This window comes from Salmo salar, chromosome 01, assembly GCF_965601325.2.
Source record: "Salmo salar chromosome 01, fSalSal1, whole genome shotgun sequence".
Taxonomy (NCBI): Eukaryota; Metazoa; Chordata; class Actinopteri; order Salmoniformes; family Salmonidae; genus Salmo; species Salmo salar.
In genome coordinates this window covers 176,676,054-176,694,429 of record NC_138291.1, presented here as the reverse complement: position 1 = coordinate 176,694,429, position 18,376 = coordinate 176,676,054, and the positions used below count along the sequence as shown (strand labels likewise).

The window sequence follows — 18,376 nt, the reverse complement described above, 5'->3', positions numbered from 1 at the left end:
GCTACTCATAATTATATATATTTTTTATTTAACTAGGCAAGTCAGTCAGGAACAAATTCTTATTTACAATGACGGCCTAGGAACAGGGGGTTAACTGCCTTTTTCAGTGGCAGAATGACACATTTTTACCTTGTCAGCTCGGAGATTCGATCTAGCAACCTTTCGATTACTGGCCCAACGCTCTAACCACTAGGCTACGCTGTCACCCCGATTTATTGAAACAAAAAGCATAAATTCATATGAAGTGTGTCATGTGGATGTTTCCCGTAAGAAATGGAATGAAGAAAGGAAAATAAACTAAATTGTAGCTACCATCACAGTGCAGCCCGGTGTCGTCCAGTTCGTAGCCCCGCTGGCACTCGCAGTTGAAACTGCCAGGGGAGTTCTGACAGATGCCCTTGGTGCCACACACGGACGGTTCCCCGACACACTCATTATTATCTGACAGAGAGAGCATTGTATTTATGTAGTTTGTATTTTACCTGAGTTGTGTTCATTGGGCACCAAACAGAAAAAAACTAACTGAAACAGGGAGGGTCTTTGTGAACTTGTCCAATAAGAAATTGTCATTTTTGTTTTCCGTTTTAAAAGGTGTGCCCTACTGAACATAACCCTGGTACAGTTTAGTGTAAGATCACATATGAAACATAAGCAATTGATTGAATTAAGGCGTTATGCTTGTAGCTGCAGTAGACTAATTTAAAACATTAACACGGACGTTACCTATGCATGCAGTGTGGTGCTGGGTGAAGCCAGGGGGACACTGGCAGGTGAATCCACCCACGGACGTTACCTATGCATGCAGTGTGGTGCTGGGTGAAGCCAGGGGGACACTGGCAGGTGAATCCATCCACGGACTTTACCTATGCATGCAGTGTGGTGCTGGGTGAAGCCAGGGGGACACTGGCAGGTGAATCCACCCACGGACGTTACCTATGCATGCAGTGTGGTGCTGGGTGAAGCCAGGGGGACACTGGCAGGTGAATCCACCCACGGACGTTACCTATGCATGCAGTGTGGTGCTGGGTGAAGCCAGGGGGACACTGGCAGGTGAATCCACCCACGGACGTTACCTATGCATGCAGTGTGGTGCTGGGTGAAGCCAGGGGGACACTGGCAGGTGAATCCACCCACGGACGTTACCTATGCATGCAGTGTGGTGCTGGGTGAAGCCAGGGGGACACTGGCAGGTGAATCCACCCACGGACGTTACCTATGCATGCAGTGTGGTGCTGGGTGAAGCCAGGGGGACACTTGCAGGTGAATCCACCCACGGTGTTGACACACATGAACTGACAGTTGTGCCTCTTGGTCTGGCACTCGTCCAAATCTAAACGGACACACACACACACACACACACACACACACACACACACACACACACACACACACACACACACACACACACACACAGACAGAGTAAACCAAAGCTCTCAGATCACACACACAAAACATTACACCCTGTTATTACACAACATTCGATTATTTTATGTTGACCCCTTTTCAATGGATAGAGCCCCTATGCTGCGATTCAATTCATTCCAGCACTGTTCATGACTCATTCAACCAGTGTACTGAGTCACTGTAATTTAGGTCTGTCACCACGGTGTGATACAGGCCGATCAACTCTACAGTAATGACTGGCTTTTGAGCATCATCTGTCCTCTCATTATTCTATTCCTATAGTGTGGACAGCACTCACTAATCACTCACTAATAATGAAGAGATCACTTTAGCTAGCTAGAAAAAAAATCTAATAAAATCTACGTTTATTGGTCGCATACACAGTTCAGCAGGTACCGTTGAAATTAAGCTGATAGATGTTGGGTTTGAGCTGTAAAACTTCTAACCTGGTCCTAGATCTGTTTTGTCAAGATGTGACAATGACCATAGACGTTTGCAGCACAGCACACTCAGATCTAGGACCAGCCTATAATACCGCTAAGTAACCCTATCCAATCTAGAAATCCCACAGACAGCCATCGAGCTAAAAAAAAAAAAGACTGTTGCTTTGCATCATGGGAGCTGTAGTTTCCCTGTACCTTTGCAGGTCCTGCCGTCCTCTTGGAGCACGTAACCACGGGGACAGGAGCAAGTGTAACTTCCCTCAGTGTTCTTACAGATGAAATTACACGGCTTGGGGGACATGACACACTCATCCAGATCTGACAGGAAGAGAACACAGAAGATCAACAGGGGAGGGGTTATTGAGCGCCTTGTTGTAATCATTTATCTATGATCTGATAGGTGAAAGGGGAAATGGTCGAATTAGTGACAACTTCAAAGAAGCAAAGGAGAGAACGATGCATTTTTCATGTATCCCAACACAGCCTTGGTATTGGAGTGCAATTTTGCTCCAGCCCTGCACTAAATCGCTGATACAACAAATCATAGATATTGTTTCATTCACAATGGGCTTCAATCACAACCACTCACCAGGTTTTATTAAAACAGTTACAATGACCTTCAATCACAACCACTCACCAGGTTTTAAAACAGACTCCATGTCACATCATAATACTGTTCTGACCAATAGAAGTGTAACAGTGGAATGTGCCTTACCCATGCAGGCTGTTCCAGTGATGGTGGCGGTGTAGCCCAGTTTGCAGTGGCAGCGGTAGGATCCCATGGTGTTGATGCAGCGTCCATTCTTACACGTGTCAGGGATTACTTTACACTCGTCTATATCTGTAGGACAAAAGACAGGGAGCACAGGGCCATTCAGAGAAGACGGGACCATTCAGAGAAGACGGGGCCATTCAGAGAAGACGGGCCCATTCAGAGAAGACGGGCCCATTCAGAGAAGACGGGCCCATTCAGAGAAGACGGGCCCATTCAGAGAAGACATGCCCATTCAGAGAAGACGGGACCATTCAGAGAAGACGGGGCCATTCAGAGAAGACGGGACCATTCAGAGAAGACGGGACCATTCAGCTGAATAAGAAATATACCCATAGTGTAAAGCAGAGGTTGACAATTAGATTCAGCCACGGGTGATTATTTTCTGAGTGGATGGTCATGGGGCCGAAACATAATTCTAATCATTTGTACACTGCAAATTGAGTGGAAGTAAGCCCAAACAGATGTTGTTTTTGACAATAACATAATCATTTCCTACCTTGATTACATTGAGACATGATCACCTCTCTATTGATTCGTGGTAATACTTGGGAACAGATTTCCTAAATCAAAACCGTTTAGAAATTATTTTTATTTTTTTCACTGAAAATATTGAGTGGCCATCATAGGGTCAATTTAATTGGCTTGTTCCGTGTCCCATGTATAATTTTTTGTTTTCCGATTACTAATCTTGATTCAATTCAAGGGTTTGCTCGGTTACTCTTGCATTCTAGTGGACAACCTGAGAGAAAAAAACTAGTATGAATTACAGAGTTGACAGTCTTGGAGATCGCCTAAAAATAACACTGAAGCACTCATCCTGAACTCTTGCCTAGGGCTAGGTGACATTCCTGACATTCTTTTCACTGGATCATTCTTTGGACTTAATATGTGGTAATTGCTACATCTTGCCTTTTGAATGTTTGGGCGGGCATTTTGCCATATCGTTTACACCTATCCAATCATTTCAGATCTACAGTAGTGCCTAGGGGAAAGGGAATAATGGCCTATTTGGAATTATTTAAAAAGCGTAGAAGAAACTCGTGACCACCTGACAGAAAGCCATATATATTTAACCTGTAACTTTAAGCCTTATCATCAAGGCACTTCTCCCTACAGGCACTTCCACTGTTCAACCCTTTTCATTCTCTATAACTCCAAACCCTTTGATCTCTCACCCATGCCGTCGGTGGCGTAACCCGGGCCGTGGGGGCAGAGCTTCTTGTAGCCTGCCGTGCCAGCCAGGGGACAGAGCTCACACTGGTTACCCCAGCCGCGGCCTCCGTCACAGCAGCACTGGGACTTGGTGGTGGGGGTCCGGCTGCTGGAAGACATCTGGCACATAGTCATGAGCACCTCGGTAAAGCAGAAGCCCTCCCTGTAGTCTAGAGAGAGGGGCAGAACAGACAAGACTGTATGTGTCTATACACTGAGTGTACAAAACATTAAGAACACCTGTTCTTTCCATGACGTAGATTGATCAGGTGAAAGCTATGATCCCTTATTGATGTCACTTGTTAAATCCATTGAATGAGTCTAGATGAAGGGGAGGAGACATGTTAAAGAAGGATTTTTAAGGCTTGAGACAATTCTAACACAGATTGTGTATGTGTGTCATTCAGAGGGTGGAGATAAATATTTAAGTGTCTTTGAACAGGGTATGGTAGCACTGTAGATGCCAGGCACACCGGTATGAGTGTGTCAAGAACTGCAACGTTGCTGGGTTTTTCCACACTCAACAGTTTCCTGTGTGTATCAAGAATGGTCCACCACCCAAAGCATTGGAGTCAACATGGCCCAGCATCCCTGTGGAACGCATTCGACACCTTGTAGTCTATGCACTGACGAATTGAGGCTGTTGTGAGAGCAAGGGGGGGGTGCAACTAAATCTTAATGTTTTGTACACTCAGTGAATATACTCTAAATCAAATCAAATTGTATTGGTCACATACACATGGTTAGCAGATGTTAATGCGATTGTAGTGAAATGCTAATTTCCTCTAGATATATATTTTGGGGCATTTTTTTAAACTTTATTGAGGCAGTTATCAAATGTATTTATAAAGCCCTTCGTACATCATCTGATGTCACAAAGGGCTGTACAGAAACCCAGCCTAAAACCTCCAAACAGCAAGTAATGCAGGTGTTATGAAACAGAGGGGGAGACAGATAAGTGGGAGAGACAGAAGGGACGTTGGTGGGGTTTGAAGCCTGTTCTCCGGTGGGGGAAGAATATGGTTAGAGCAACCGGGAGAGTTGCCGCTAGAACACAGGCTCTATACAGAACAGACAGACATTTAAACAAGTCATTCAACACATTACACACATGAAAAAAAGAACAGCCGTTTGTAAGACATTTTTAAATGTCTTATTTTTTTCCATTTCCATTTTTTTTTGTAAAGCACAGACATTTATGCAGGAGAGGAAATGTAGCCGTCCAGATGTAGCACAGGCGCTAACAAAAAGAAGAAGACTACTGTCTGCTCTAGTTGTTACTCAAGTGTCATTTTTATTTTGGCAAGTGGTCGGGAGAAAAAGCTGTTGTATCACTAATTAAATAAACGACTTCTAGCTAATTTTAGACATATACTGTACAGAGAATATTCCTAACACTGACTGTCAGACACACACACACACACACACACACACACACACACACACACACACACACACACACACACACACACACACACACACACACACACACACACACACACACACACAGTGTGTTCCGTGTGTTCCGGAGGAGTGCGTATGATTCTTACCGAGACACTGTGTCCGTGTAGAGTCAGACTCATAGCCGCCTCCACACTCACATATGTAGCTGCCTATAGTGTTGATACAACGACCATTCTCACAGATCCCCAGCTTGCTACGACACTCATTCTCATCTGAATGGAGAAAGAGAGAGAGACAGACAGACAGACAGAGGGAGGGAGGGATAAAAGGGTGGTGAGAATGTGATGGAGAGAGAGAGAGAGTAAAAGATGAAGAGGTAGAGAGAGAAAGACAAATAGAAAGTTAAAGATGCAGTAGAAGGAGGGGCGATATATGTTTAAAATCAAACTTGCATCTCCCCCCAAAAATATGCAATCTCACATCCCACTAGGCAAAAACTGGTTGAATTAACATTGTTCCCACATTATTTCAACCCCAAAAACCTATGCGATGGCGTTGAATCAACGTGGAAAACTGATTAGATTTGCAACATTTTTCACCCAACTTTTAACCTAAATCCAATGACATTGATTTTACATTTAATTCACGTTAGTTGAAAACTCAACCAAATATAAAATCAAAACTAAACATTGAACTGACATCTGTGCCCAGTGGGATCAGTCTTGAACAGTTCTATCAACGACCACAGTGAAATGGTAACACATCACTGTTGAACAGTTCTATCAACGACCACAGTGAAATGGTAACACATCACTGTTGAACAGTTCTATCAACGACCACAGTGAAATGGTAACACATCACTGTTGAACAGTTCTATCAACGACCACAGTGAAATGGTAACACATCACTGTTGAACAGTTCTATCAACGACCACAGTGAAATGGTAACACATCACTGTTGAACAGTTCTATCAACGACCACAGTGAAATGGTAACACATCACTGTTGAACAGTTCTATCAACGACCACAGTGAAATGGTAACACATCACTGTTGAACAGTTCTATCAACGACCACAGTGAAATGGTAACACATCACTGTTGAACAGTTCTATCAACGACCACAGTGAAATGGTAACACATCACTGTTGAACAGTTCTATCAACGACCACAGTGAACTGGTAACACATCACTGTTGAACAGTTCTATCAACGACCACAGTGAACTGGTAACACATCACTGTTGAACAGTTCTATCAACGACCACAGTGAAATGGTAACACATCACTGTTGAACAGTTCTATCAACGACCACAGTGAAATGGTAACACATCACTGTTGAACAGTTCTATCAACGACCACAGTGAAATGGTAACACATCACTGTTGAACAGTTCTATCAACGACCACAGTGAAATGGTAACACATCACTGTTGAACAGTTCTATCAACGACCACAGTGAAATGGTAACACATCACTGTTGAACAGTTCTATCAATGTTTCCTCACCCTCGCACACTTCGTTGTCCAGGCGCCGCACCATCCCCGGCGGGCACACACACATGAAGGTGCCGATGAGGTTCTTGCAGGTCATGCCTCTGGACTCACAGTCATGGAGCCCCTCGGAACACTCATCCAGATCTGAGGAAATGATAACACAGTATTTTTGTATGAAAGAAATATGTTCTTTACTAAGTATGAACGATTTCTCAGCCTTGTCTGTAGACTTAATGTTCATCCGAAATTACAAATGTACCTCGTGTTATACAGTGCCTTCAGAAACGATTCACACCCAATGGGCTCTATTTCCGGCTGGCGTTAAGACAGAACTAGTGTCAAACGCACGTTAGTTTGTCATTTCGGCATGTAAAACCTGCCACACTGGCATTTTGCAGCCATAACACCAGGTTTGGCAATTTACCTGTCTTATTTCAGCTGGCTTGAGCTCACATGGGTGAGGTGGAAATATTTGAGGTGTGTCCTTAAAAACATGATCCAAAGTGCTAATTTCCAGCAGTGCTGATGGGGATATTTAAGACCAACCAAAAGCTTGTTTTAGCAGTAACACAGATGGTTATGGCATGGATTTTGACAGTGGAAAAGCAGTCTATCCAGCTGTGACGCACACTGCCCATATGAACATGGAACAAGAGTTACCTAACGTGCTTTTGGTGCTTGTATACTTCCTATTGAGATATAATAAAAAAAACAAATGTTATTTTTTATTTGATTAAAAACCAAGCATTGCCTCCCCTCCTCTCAATTAAGCCTTTTTTTTTGTCTGCCCAATGCAATCGCGATTTAGTCAAGACATTCAATAAAGGGTTTGGCTTGGAAAATAAATCTTAATCACTAAAGCTTTATTAAAATATCAAAGTTTGAGTGGAGTAAACCAGTGAGCTAACATTCCCTTTTAATCTATGCATTGTAGACAGGCCCACATTATTTTAGTCATGCAGATCACATTTTGGACATGCGTGATGTACAGTAGGCTTCCATGATGTACAGTAGGCTACGTGCTCATCATGAAATGAGAGATGAGTACCTCGGTGAATACTGGTGAACCTTGTATTTAGAAGTTATCTGTAACCTGGAAAAATGTTTTCCGTTTCATATGTTAAAAACTCAAGCCCTCCCTTAGGCATTCTATAACAAAGGCTGGTTCAACAGCAATGTGTCTTATTTATCCTGGAGATTTTATGATCTCATTACGTTTTAGTTGTTGTTTAAAAAAAAAAAGAGCATGTTTGTTTTTCATTGAAGTTTATTACAACCAAACTTATTAGAATGATTCACGTTGCGCGCTTGCAATACAACTTCTGGAGATGTGAGAACGCGATTTTATCTGTAAGATGGTTCCCATTATGTTCATAAAAACACAGGCCTATTTGAAAGCAGTAAAACGGTGAGTGGACATTCTCCCTTTGTATTTATATTGGATCTTTGTCCAGCTACTGTGAAAGGTTTGGACGTGTGTAAACCCTCCATAACCTGCCTTGTTTTAATATTATATGCCCACGGGGAGAAATGATGGTGAAAAAAGGTTGTTGTTTTATATATAGTTGTAAGTATTGTGAGGTGACCTCAACTCTTTATTTTTTGTTGGTATTATCTGGGGGATGTGAAATCAGTTGTGGAGGCTGAAAGGACACAATGTGATGACCCTACTATAGTTGATATTTATGTTTATTTATATGATATTTATATTTATTTATTTTAATGGTAATTTATTCTATTGAACACCTTAAAAATAATTATGTGTCCTGGGTCTGATGACACACACAGTACCGGTCAAAAGTTTAGACACACCTACTCATTCAAGGTGTTTTTCTTTATTTTTTACTATTTTCTACATTGTAGAATAATAGTGAAGACATCAAAACATTGCAATAACACATATGGAATCATGTAGTAACCAAAAAAAAGTGTTGACTAAGGTCTTTGTAAAATCTGTAATTTGTTGTATCCACTAGCATATGTTATCATTGTCTGTTGGTATACTTCCTGTATGTATACTGGTGTTTCTACAATAAAATAAATAAATAAATAATAATAATACAAAAATAAAGAAGGAAAAAAATATTTTCAAAAACAACTATATACAAGGAGTACCGGTATCAAGTCAATGTGCAGGGGTACGAAGTTGTGGAGGTAATTGAGGTAATATGTACATGTAGGTAGGGGTAAAAGTGACTAGGCAATCAGGATAGATAATAAACAGAGGAGCAGCAGCATTTGTGAAGAGTGTGAAGAGTGTGTAAGCGTGTCTGTGTGTGTGTTTTGGGAGTTGGCGTGACTCGTCATTTGGTTGAACTATCCCTTCAGGGTCAATATTGGGTAAAAGAGTGTGTAGTGTGTAGCATGTAGTGTTAGTGTGTAGCGTGTAGTGTGTAGCGTGTTGTGTGTAGCATGTAGTGTTAGTGTGTAGCGTGTAGCATGTAGTGTTAGTGTGTAGCGTGTAGTGTTAGTGTGTAGTATGTAGTGTGTAGCATGTAGTGTTAGTGTGTAGCGTGTAGTGTGTAGTGTTAGTGTGTAGTGTGTAGCGTGTAGTGTTAGTGTGTAGCGTGTAGTGTTAGTGTGTAGCGTGTAGTGTGTAGCGTGTAGTGGGTAGTGTGTAGCATGTAGTGTTAGTGTGTAGCGTGTAGTGTGTAGTGTTAGTGTTTGTGTGTAGCGTGTAGTGTTAGTGTTTGTGTGTAGCGTGTAGTGTTAGTGTGTAGCGTGTAGTGTTAGTGTTTGTGTGTAGCGTGTATCTCACCCTGGCACATCCTCTGGTTCTCTCTCAGAGTGTAGCCACCGGGACACATGCACTCGTATCCTCCGAAGGTGTTGATGCAGCGGAATGCACACAGCAGGGGGCTGATTGCACACTCGTTGACGTCTGACCCAGAGAACAGGACGTAGACAGACAGACAGACAGACAGACAGACAGACAGACAGACAGACAGACAGACAGACAGACAGACAGACAGACAGACAGACAGACAGACAGAGGACAACACCAGCAGTCAAAATCGATATCCCATGAACCACGCACACATATGTACGCACACCGGCACGGGCACACACACACACACACACACACACACACACACACACACACACACACACACACACACACCCTTCAGGCAAATAATCAGTCTCATTGAAACATTTCTGCATTTAAATTTGCAACATGCCTTCAATACATCCAGCACATATTCATATATTCATATATTTATATCCATATGGTTTAACTTTCCTACTGAACATTTCACACTATATTACTATAATATGAATATGTTCCATTTGCCAATGTGTTAAGATCATGATTTTAATAGATTTTCAATATACTAAAACTTGGAAAATAAAAGTATATAAAAAAGAAAATACTTGAAAACGTGTTTAAATTACAATGACTGTAACACAATATTAAAGGAATAAATATACATCTCCACCAAATTGATAACATGTACATGTCCAGTAGGGTTTCACTTCCACACACACCTTCACAGGTCATCATGGGGCCTGGCTCAAAGCCCTCCTCACAGTTACACTCGAACCCTCCAATCACGTTAGAGCACGTCCCGTTCCCACATAGGTTCCCCACCAAACACTCGTCAACATCTGGTCAGGACCACAAGGTTGGACAATTAACCAAACTGTAGCTGGACTAGTCAAGTATAACATTACAGTAGAATTTCCAGACCACAGTATTGCACAGAAAACAAACATTTATTGTACTTTATGGGGCGGTTATCCAGACAGATTAATATTACGGAGATTCTCCATTGACCATGCTTTCCAGTCCAATACTAGGTTTAATATGTGTCTGGGAAACCTGTTATTTAGATGCATGAACCTTATTGTTTGGTCAACTCCATACGTTTTCTTCAGTATAGACGCTATGAGATGGCACAGTACAGAGGAGGTATGTCAAGGTTTAGTGGCGTTAAGAGTATACAGTGCATTCTGGTGTAGTAGAGTGTTTCCTCTGTATAGCTCCTATATGAGCACCACCTGGTAGAGCCTGTCCTATATGAGCACCACCTGGTAGAGCCTGTCCTATATGAGCACCACCTGGTAAAGCCTGTCCTATATGAGCACCACCTGGTAAAGCCTGTCCTATATGAGCACCACCTGGTAAAGCCTGTCCTATATGAGCACCACCTGGTAAAGCCTGTCCTATATGAGCACCACCTGGTAAAGCCTGTCCTATATGAGCACCACCTGGTAGAGCCTGTCCTATATGAGCACCACCTGGTAAAGCCTGTCCTATATGAGCACCACCTGGTAAAGCCTGTCCTATATGAGCACCACCTGGTAAAGCCTGTCCTATATGAGCACCACCTGGTAGAGCCTGTCCTATATGAGCACCACCTGGTGGGCCTGTCTTATATGAGCACCACCTGGTAGATCCTGTCCTATATGAGCACCACCTGGTAGATCCTGTCCTATATGAGCACCACCTGGTAGATCCTGTCCTATATGAGCACCACCTGGTAGAGCCTGTCCTATATGAGCACCACCTGGTAGATCTTATCCTATAAGAGCACCACCTGGTAGATCTTATCCTATAAGAGCACCACCTGGTAGAGCCTGTCCTATATGAGCACCACCTGGTAAAGCCTGTCCTATATGAGCACCACCTGGTAAAGCCTGTCCTATATGAGCACCACCTGGTAAAGCCTGTCCTATATGAGCACCACCTGGTAAAGCCTGTCCTATATGAGCACCACCTGGTAGAGCCTGTCCTATATGAGCACCACCTGGTAAAGCCTGTCCTATATGAGCACCACCTGGTAGAGCCTGTCCTATATGAGCACCACCTGGTAAAGCCTGTCCTATATGAGCACCACCTGGTAAAGCCTGTCCTATATGAGCACCACCTGGTAAAGCCTGTCCTATATGAGCACCACCTGGTAAAGCCTGTCCTATATGAGCACCACCTGGTAAAGCCTGTCCTATATGAGCACCACCTGGTAAAGCCTGTCCTATATGAGCACCACCTGGTAGAGCCTGTCCTATATGAGCACCACCTGGTGGGCCTGTCTTATATGAGCACCACCTGGTAGATCCTGTCCTATATGAGCACCACCTGGTAGATCCTGTCCTATATGAGCACCACCTGGTAGATCCTGTCCTATATGAGCACCACCTGGTAGATCCTGTCCTATATGAGCACCACCTGGTAGAGCCTGTCCTATATGAGCACCACCTGGTAGAGCCTGTCCTATATGAGCACCACCTGGTAGATCTTATCCTATAAGAGCACCACCTGGTAGATCTTATCCTATAAGAGCACCACCTGGTAGAGCCTGTCCTATATGAGCACCGACCTGGTAGATCTTATCCTATAAGAGCACCACCTGGAAGAGTTTGCGTACAGAAACCTGGACTGGAATCTGAAATGGTTATTTTAGATTTTACACAGTTTTTACGCTGAACTAAACATTCAACAATTTCTAAGATTTACTGAGTTACAGTTTATATAAGGAAATCAGTCAATTTAAATACATTCATTGGGCCCTAAACTACGGATTTCACATGACTGGGAATATAGATATATAATATAAAGTAGGGGCGTGGATCAGAAACCAGTCTGATACATTGGACATTTTCAGCTTCCAGGAATTGTGTACAGATCCTTGCAACATGAGGCCGTGTATTATCATGCTGAAACATGAGGTGATGGCGGCAGATGAATGGCACGACAATAGCGCTCAGGATCTCGTCACGGTATCTCTGTGCATTCAAATTACCACCGATAAAACGCACTTGTGTTCATTGTCCGTAGCTTATGCCTGCCCATACCATAACCCCACCACCACCATGGGACACTCTGTTCACAACGTTGACATCAGCAAACCGCTCGCCCACATGACACCATACACGCTGTCTGCCATCTTTACGGTACAGTTGAAACCAGGATTCATCTGTGAAGAGTACACTTCTCCAGTGTGCCAGTGGCCATCGAAGGTGAGCATTTGCCCACTGAGTTGGTTACAATGCCAAACTGTAATCAGGTCAAGACCCTGGTGAGGATGACAAACATGCAGATGAGCTTCCCTGAGACGGGTTGTGACAGTTAGTGCAGAAATTCTTTGGTTGTGCAAACCCACAGTTTTATCAGCTGTCCAGGTGGCTGGTCTCCAATGATCCCACAGGTGAAGAAGCCGGATGTTGAGGTCCTGGGCTGGCATGGTTACAAGTGGTCTGTGGTTATGAGGCCGGTTGGACGTACTGCCAAATTCTCTAAAATTATGTTGAAGCGGCTTATGGTAGAGAAATGAACATTCAATTTTCTGGCAACAGCTCTGGTGGACATTCCTGCAATCAGCATGCCAATTGCACACTCCCTCAAAACTTGAGACATCTGTTGCATTGTGTTGTATGACATATTGCACATTTTAGAGTGGCCCTTTATTGTCCACAGCACAAGGTGCACCTGTGTAATGATCATGCTGTTTAATCAGCTTCTTGATATGCCACACCTGTCAGGTGGATGGATTATCTTGGCCTAGGAGAAATGCTCACTAACAGGGCTGTAAACAAAATTGTGCGTATGGAACATTTTATTTCGGTTCATGAAACATGGGACCAACACTTTACATGTTGCGTTTATATTTTTTGTTCAGTGTATTTAGGCTGGACACTATGCACTAGGCTACACTGGAATTCAAGTCTTTGCTGCCAATGTGTAACGTGAATAAAGTTGCACCTTTTTCTTCCTAATGCCCATATTATTTTTGGTCTGCACCTCGTCTCACATTGGTTTAGTGCCTTCTGCTCTTCTCCTAACATGGCTGCACCTCGTCTCACATTGGTTTAGTGCCTTCTGCTCTTCTCCTAACATGGCTGCACCTCGTCTCACATTGGTTTAGTGCCTTCTGCTCTTCTCTTAACATGGCTGCACCTCGTCTCACATTGGTTTAGTGCCTTCTGCTCTTCTCCTAACATGGCTGCACCTCGTCTCACATTGGTTTAGTGCCTTCTGCTCTTCTCTTAACATGGCTGCACCTCGTCTCACATTGGTTTAGTGCCTTCTGCTCTTCTCCTAACATGGCTGCACCTCGTCTCACATTGGTTAAGTGCCTTCTGCTCTTCTCCTAACATGGCTGCACCTCGTCTCACATTGGTTTAGTGCCTTCTGCTCTTCTCCTAACATGGCTGCACCTCGTCTCACATTGGTTTAGTGCCTTCTGCTCTTCTCCTAACATGGCTGCACCTCGTCTCACATTGGTTTAGTGCCTTCTGCTCTTCTCCTAACATGGCTGCACCTCGTCTCACATTGGTTAAGTGCCTTCTGCTCTTCTCCTAACATGGCTGCACCTCGTCTCACATTGGTTTAGTGCCTTCTGCTCTTCTCCTAACATGGCTGCACCTCGTCTCACATTGGTTAAGTGCCTTCTGCTCTTCTCCTAACATGGCTGCACCTCGTCTCACATTGGTTTAGTGCCTTCTGCTCTTCTCCTAACATGGCTGCACCTCGTCTCACATTGGTTAAGTGCCTTCTGCTCTTCTCCTAACATGGCTGCACCTCGTCTCACATTGGTTTAGTGCCTTCTGCTCTTCTCCTAACATGGCTGCACCTCGTCTCACATTGGTTTAGTGCCTTCTGCTCTTCTCTTAACATGAAAAAAATGCAATGAAAGGAAACTAAAGGGAGCTGGTTCTAACAGGTATTGTTGTATTTGTCTAACCGCTCATGGATTTCAGTTTGTATTGACTACTATGTGAGTGTTTTAAAACTTGAATATATAAAAAATATAAATAGGTGTGTTTTATAGGGTTGTGTCTAACCGATGCAGTGTACTCCAGTGTAGTTGACTGTGGAACATGTTTCCTGTTAACTCTATAGCCAGTTAATGAATATAGAATAGGTGTGTTGTATAGGGTTGTGTCTCACCGATGCAGTGTACTCCAGTGTAGTTGACTGTGGAACATGTTTCCTGTTAACTCTATAGCCAGTTCATTAATATAGAATAGGTGTGTTGTATAGGGTTGTGTCTCACCGATGCAGTGTACTCCAGTGTAGTTGACTGTGGAACATGTTTCCTGTTAACTCTATAGCCAGTTCATTAATATAGAATAGGTGTGTTATATAGGGTTGTGTCTCACCAATGCAGTGTACTCCAGTGTAGTTGAATATGGAACATGTTTCCTGTTAACTCTATAGCCAGTTAATGAATATAGAATAGGTGTGTTGTATAGGGTTGTGTCTTACCGATGCAGTGTACTCCAGTGTAGTTGAGGGTGTAGCCTATTGGACACTCGCAGCGGAAGGAGCCGTCTGTGTTGATACAGTGTCCGTTGTTACAGATGCCTGGGTTCTCCACACACTCATTCAAGTCTGGAGATGCAATGTTCAGAATATTATCCATCCCAACATTATTCATTCATCTATTCATTGTCGTTATAGTTGAAATCATATTTTTTTTTTTCAAATCACATTCATGCTGTTTCATGTCGTCTCGTCAAAGGTTCAACATAAAACAAAATCTTTAAAGTGATATCATTCATTCCAAACCTTTAAAGTGATATCATTCATTCCAAACCTTTAAAGTGATATCATTCATTCCAAACCTTTAAAGTGATATCATTCATTCCAAACCTTTAAAGTGATATCATTCATTCCAAACCTTTAAAGCGATATCATTCATTCCAAACCTTTAAAGTGATATCATTCATTCCAAACCTTTAAAGTGATATCATTCATTCCAAACCTTTAAAGTGATATCATTCATTCCAAACCTTTAAAGCGATATCATTCATTCAAAATCTTTAAAGCGATATCATTCATTCAAAATCTTTACAGCGATATCATTCATTCCAAATCTTTACAGCGGTATCATCTCAAAAGCATAAATCACAGTAACTTTTCACACTGTACCTCACAGATGTTAATGTGGGTGAGTTACCTATGCGTGTGTCTCCAGTCCCAGGGATTATGCCATGGCCGAAGGGACACAGGTGCTGGAACGCCACTGATGGAGAAAAATAATAACAATATTCATATTTCTAACTCAATAATTCTGAATTGGGTCTGACTATGGACTCTATTCAATCTTCCCTTTTGGAATGTGATCGAATGTGAAGTGTTCCAAAAACATATGTTTTCATGGGATCTAATGTGATCGTATGTGACGTTAATGTGATAACATGTAAAGCAACATGTGATAACATGAACCTACATAAGTACAAATTGTGAAATCAAGTTTTTTTTCTGTAAGGGTGCGCACAGATGTCAGTTCAATATCTTATTTTGATTTACATTTGAAATTAGTTGTGAACTAATGTGAATTCAACGTAAAATCAACAGTGTGAAATCATTGGATTTGGTATCAAATGCAGGTGAAAAAAAGACAAATTCACAAAATTTCTTTGTCTTGATGACCTTTGCAAATCCAATCAGTTTTCCACGTTGATTCAAAGTCATCACATCATTTTTGGGGGGTTGAAATTATGTAGATATGATGTGGAAACAATGTTGATTCAACCAGTTTGTGCCCAATGAGTCAAGACATGGCTTAGGGAGTAGGGATGTCTCTCATATTTTTGGGCTGCTCAATATGTTTGTTTTTTGTGTGTGTGTGTGTGTGTGTGTGTGTGTGTGTGTGTGTGTGTGTGTGTGTGTGTGTGTGTGTGTGTGTGTGTGTGTGTGTGTGTGTGTGTGTGTGTGTGTGTGTGTGTGTGTGTGTACCATCCTGCTTCTTGGGACAAAGTTCACAGGGGTCTCCCCAGCCCTCTTTGGGCATAGTGCTGCAGCAACACTTGGCCTTGCTGGTGTTGAAGGCCTGAGGCACCGAACACTTGCCGTTCTCAAAGCGGGTGAAGCAGTAACTCTCTCTGGTGTCTGGAGAGATGAAGAGAGGCACAGAGAGAGAGCGACAGAGACATACAGAGAGAGGCTGGTCAGAGGCTAAAAACTGGACCACAACAACATACAAATCTTCCTCTGTGTTTATTGGGGTTTCCAGCAGCAACGCAACAAAACAAACAAAGCAGGGTTTAAAAAACATTGTGCAGTACTTTGATTGGCTGAAGGCCATGGTATACTTTGACACCACAATATTGTTGGAAAGTAAAATATTGGAAATGAGTGTTGATAACTATCCATGCTTGTATTGTAGCAGTGCTGTAGCAGTACCAACATAAACAATTTGACATAACATGTGCCACAACAAACCTTCCTTCCAAAAACCTTTTTGTTGCCTAACTATTCTCATATGCCAAATTCTCAACACTGTTTTCAACCCAATTCTGGTTGGCCCTACATACCGTAACACCTGCGACTGTTCTCAGACAGTATGAAGCCAGGCCTGCACACACACTGGAAACTGCCCGGGTTGTTGAAGCAGGAGCCAAACAGGCAGATGTTAGGGTCTTCTTCACACTCGTTGACGTCTGCAGAGGAAAAAAAGGGGTGAGCTGTCATTACCGTTACAAAATGGATGGCTCTGTGTGGATCGTCCACACAGTACACACCAGACCTGGGTTCAAATATTTGAAACAATTTCAAATACTTTAGCTGTGCTTAAAGGCAAACTACTATCGAATTCCTATTTTGCTCATTTGTACACTGTTGATAAGGTCGAAAAAAACTTTGTATATCAACGGTTAAGTTTTCAAGATATTGGACTTTCAAGAAGCAAAGTGTCGCCTGGTACGTTCAAAGTATTTTACAGATTTTAAATAGTATTTTGAACCCAGGTCTGTCCCACACAGATTAGCCGACGCCAATGGCGACAGCTAGTCTTACTGGGGTCCGACACATAACGAAAAAGACGTCCCCGACAAAATACTTTACAATTTACATTAACATATAGTGTGTGTGTGTGTGAATCTATCAGTTACACATACATGTCAGTATATGCACACAACAAGTAGGTCACATGGGGGAGAGGCGTTGTGCTGTGAGGTGTTGCTTTATCTGTTTTTTGAAACCAGGTTTGCTGTTCACTTGCGCTGTATAAGATGGAAGGGAGTTTCATGCACTCATAGCTCTGTATAATACTGTATGTTTTCTTGAATTTGTTCTGGACCTGGAGAACTGTGACAAGAACCCTGGTGGAATGTCTGGTGGGATAAGTGTGTGTGTCAGTGCTGTGTGTAAGTTGACTATGCTAACAATTTGGTATTTCCAATACATTAATGTTTCTTGTAAAAACAAGAAGTGACGCAGTCAGTCTTACCTCAACTCCCAGCCAAGAGAGAGTGAAATGCATAGTATTTATATCAGGCCTCTGATTACAATGAAGAGCAAGACGTGCCGCTCTGTTCTGGACCAGCTGCAGCTTAACTAGGTCTTTCTTTGCAGCACTTGACCACACGACTGGACAATAATCAAGATAAGCTAAAACTAGAGCCTGCAGGACTTGATTGTGGAGTGTGGTGTGAAAAAAGCAGAGCATCTCTTTATTACGGCTAGACCTCTCCCAATCTTTGCAACCATTTAATCTATATGTTTTGACCATGACAGTTTACAATCTAAGGTAACACCAAGTAATTTAGTCTCCTCAACTTGTTCAACAGCCACACCATTCATTACCAGATTCAGCTGAGGTCTAGAACTTAAGGTATGATTTGTACCAATTACAATGCTCTTAGTTTTAGAGATGTTCAGGACAAGTTTATTGCTGTCCACCCATTCCAAAACAGACTGCAAC

The 18,376-nt window shown here is 42.6% G+C and overlaps 1 protein-coding gene across 1 annotated transcript in view; it reads right to left on the bottom strand.

The window, feature by feature from the left end:
• The window catches only part of fbn2 (fibrillin 2), a 213,287-nt gene that overhangs the window by 14,537 nt on the left and 180,374 nt on the right, over window positions 1–18,376 (bottom strand). Inside the window, exons 49-61 of the mRNA XM_045693798.2 lie at window positions 16,989–17,114; window positions 16,411–16,563; window positions 15,629–15,694; window positions 14,935–15,060; window positions 10,215–10,334; window positions 9,487–9,609; window positions 6,741–6,872; window positions 5,385–5,510; window positions 3,798–4,004; window positions 2,563–2,688; window positions 2,043–2,165; window positions 1,214–1,330; window positions 313–441 (exon numbers count right to left, since the gene is read on the bottom strand). Of these exons, the coding sequence (XP_045549754.2) occupies window positions 313–441; window positions 1,214–1,330; window positions 2,043–2,165; window positions 2,563–2,688; window positions 3,798–4,004; window positions 5,385–5,510; window positions 6,741–6,872; window positions 9,487–9,609; window positions 10,215–10,334; window positions 14,935–15,060; window positions 15,629–15,694; window positions 16,411–16,563; window positions 16,989–17,114 (1,674 nt within the window). The remainder of the gene's footprint in view (window positions 1–312; window positions 442–1,213; window positions 1,331–2,042; window positions 2,166–2,562; window positions 2,689–3,797; window positions 4,005–5,384; window positions 5,511–6,740; window positions 6,873–9,486; window positions 9,610–10,214; window positions 10,335–14,934; window positions 15,061–15,628; window positions 15,695–16,410; window positions 16,564–16,988; window positions 17,115–18,376) is intronic.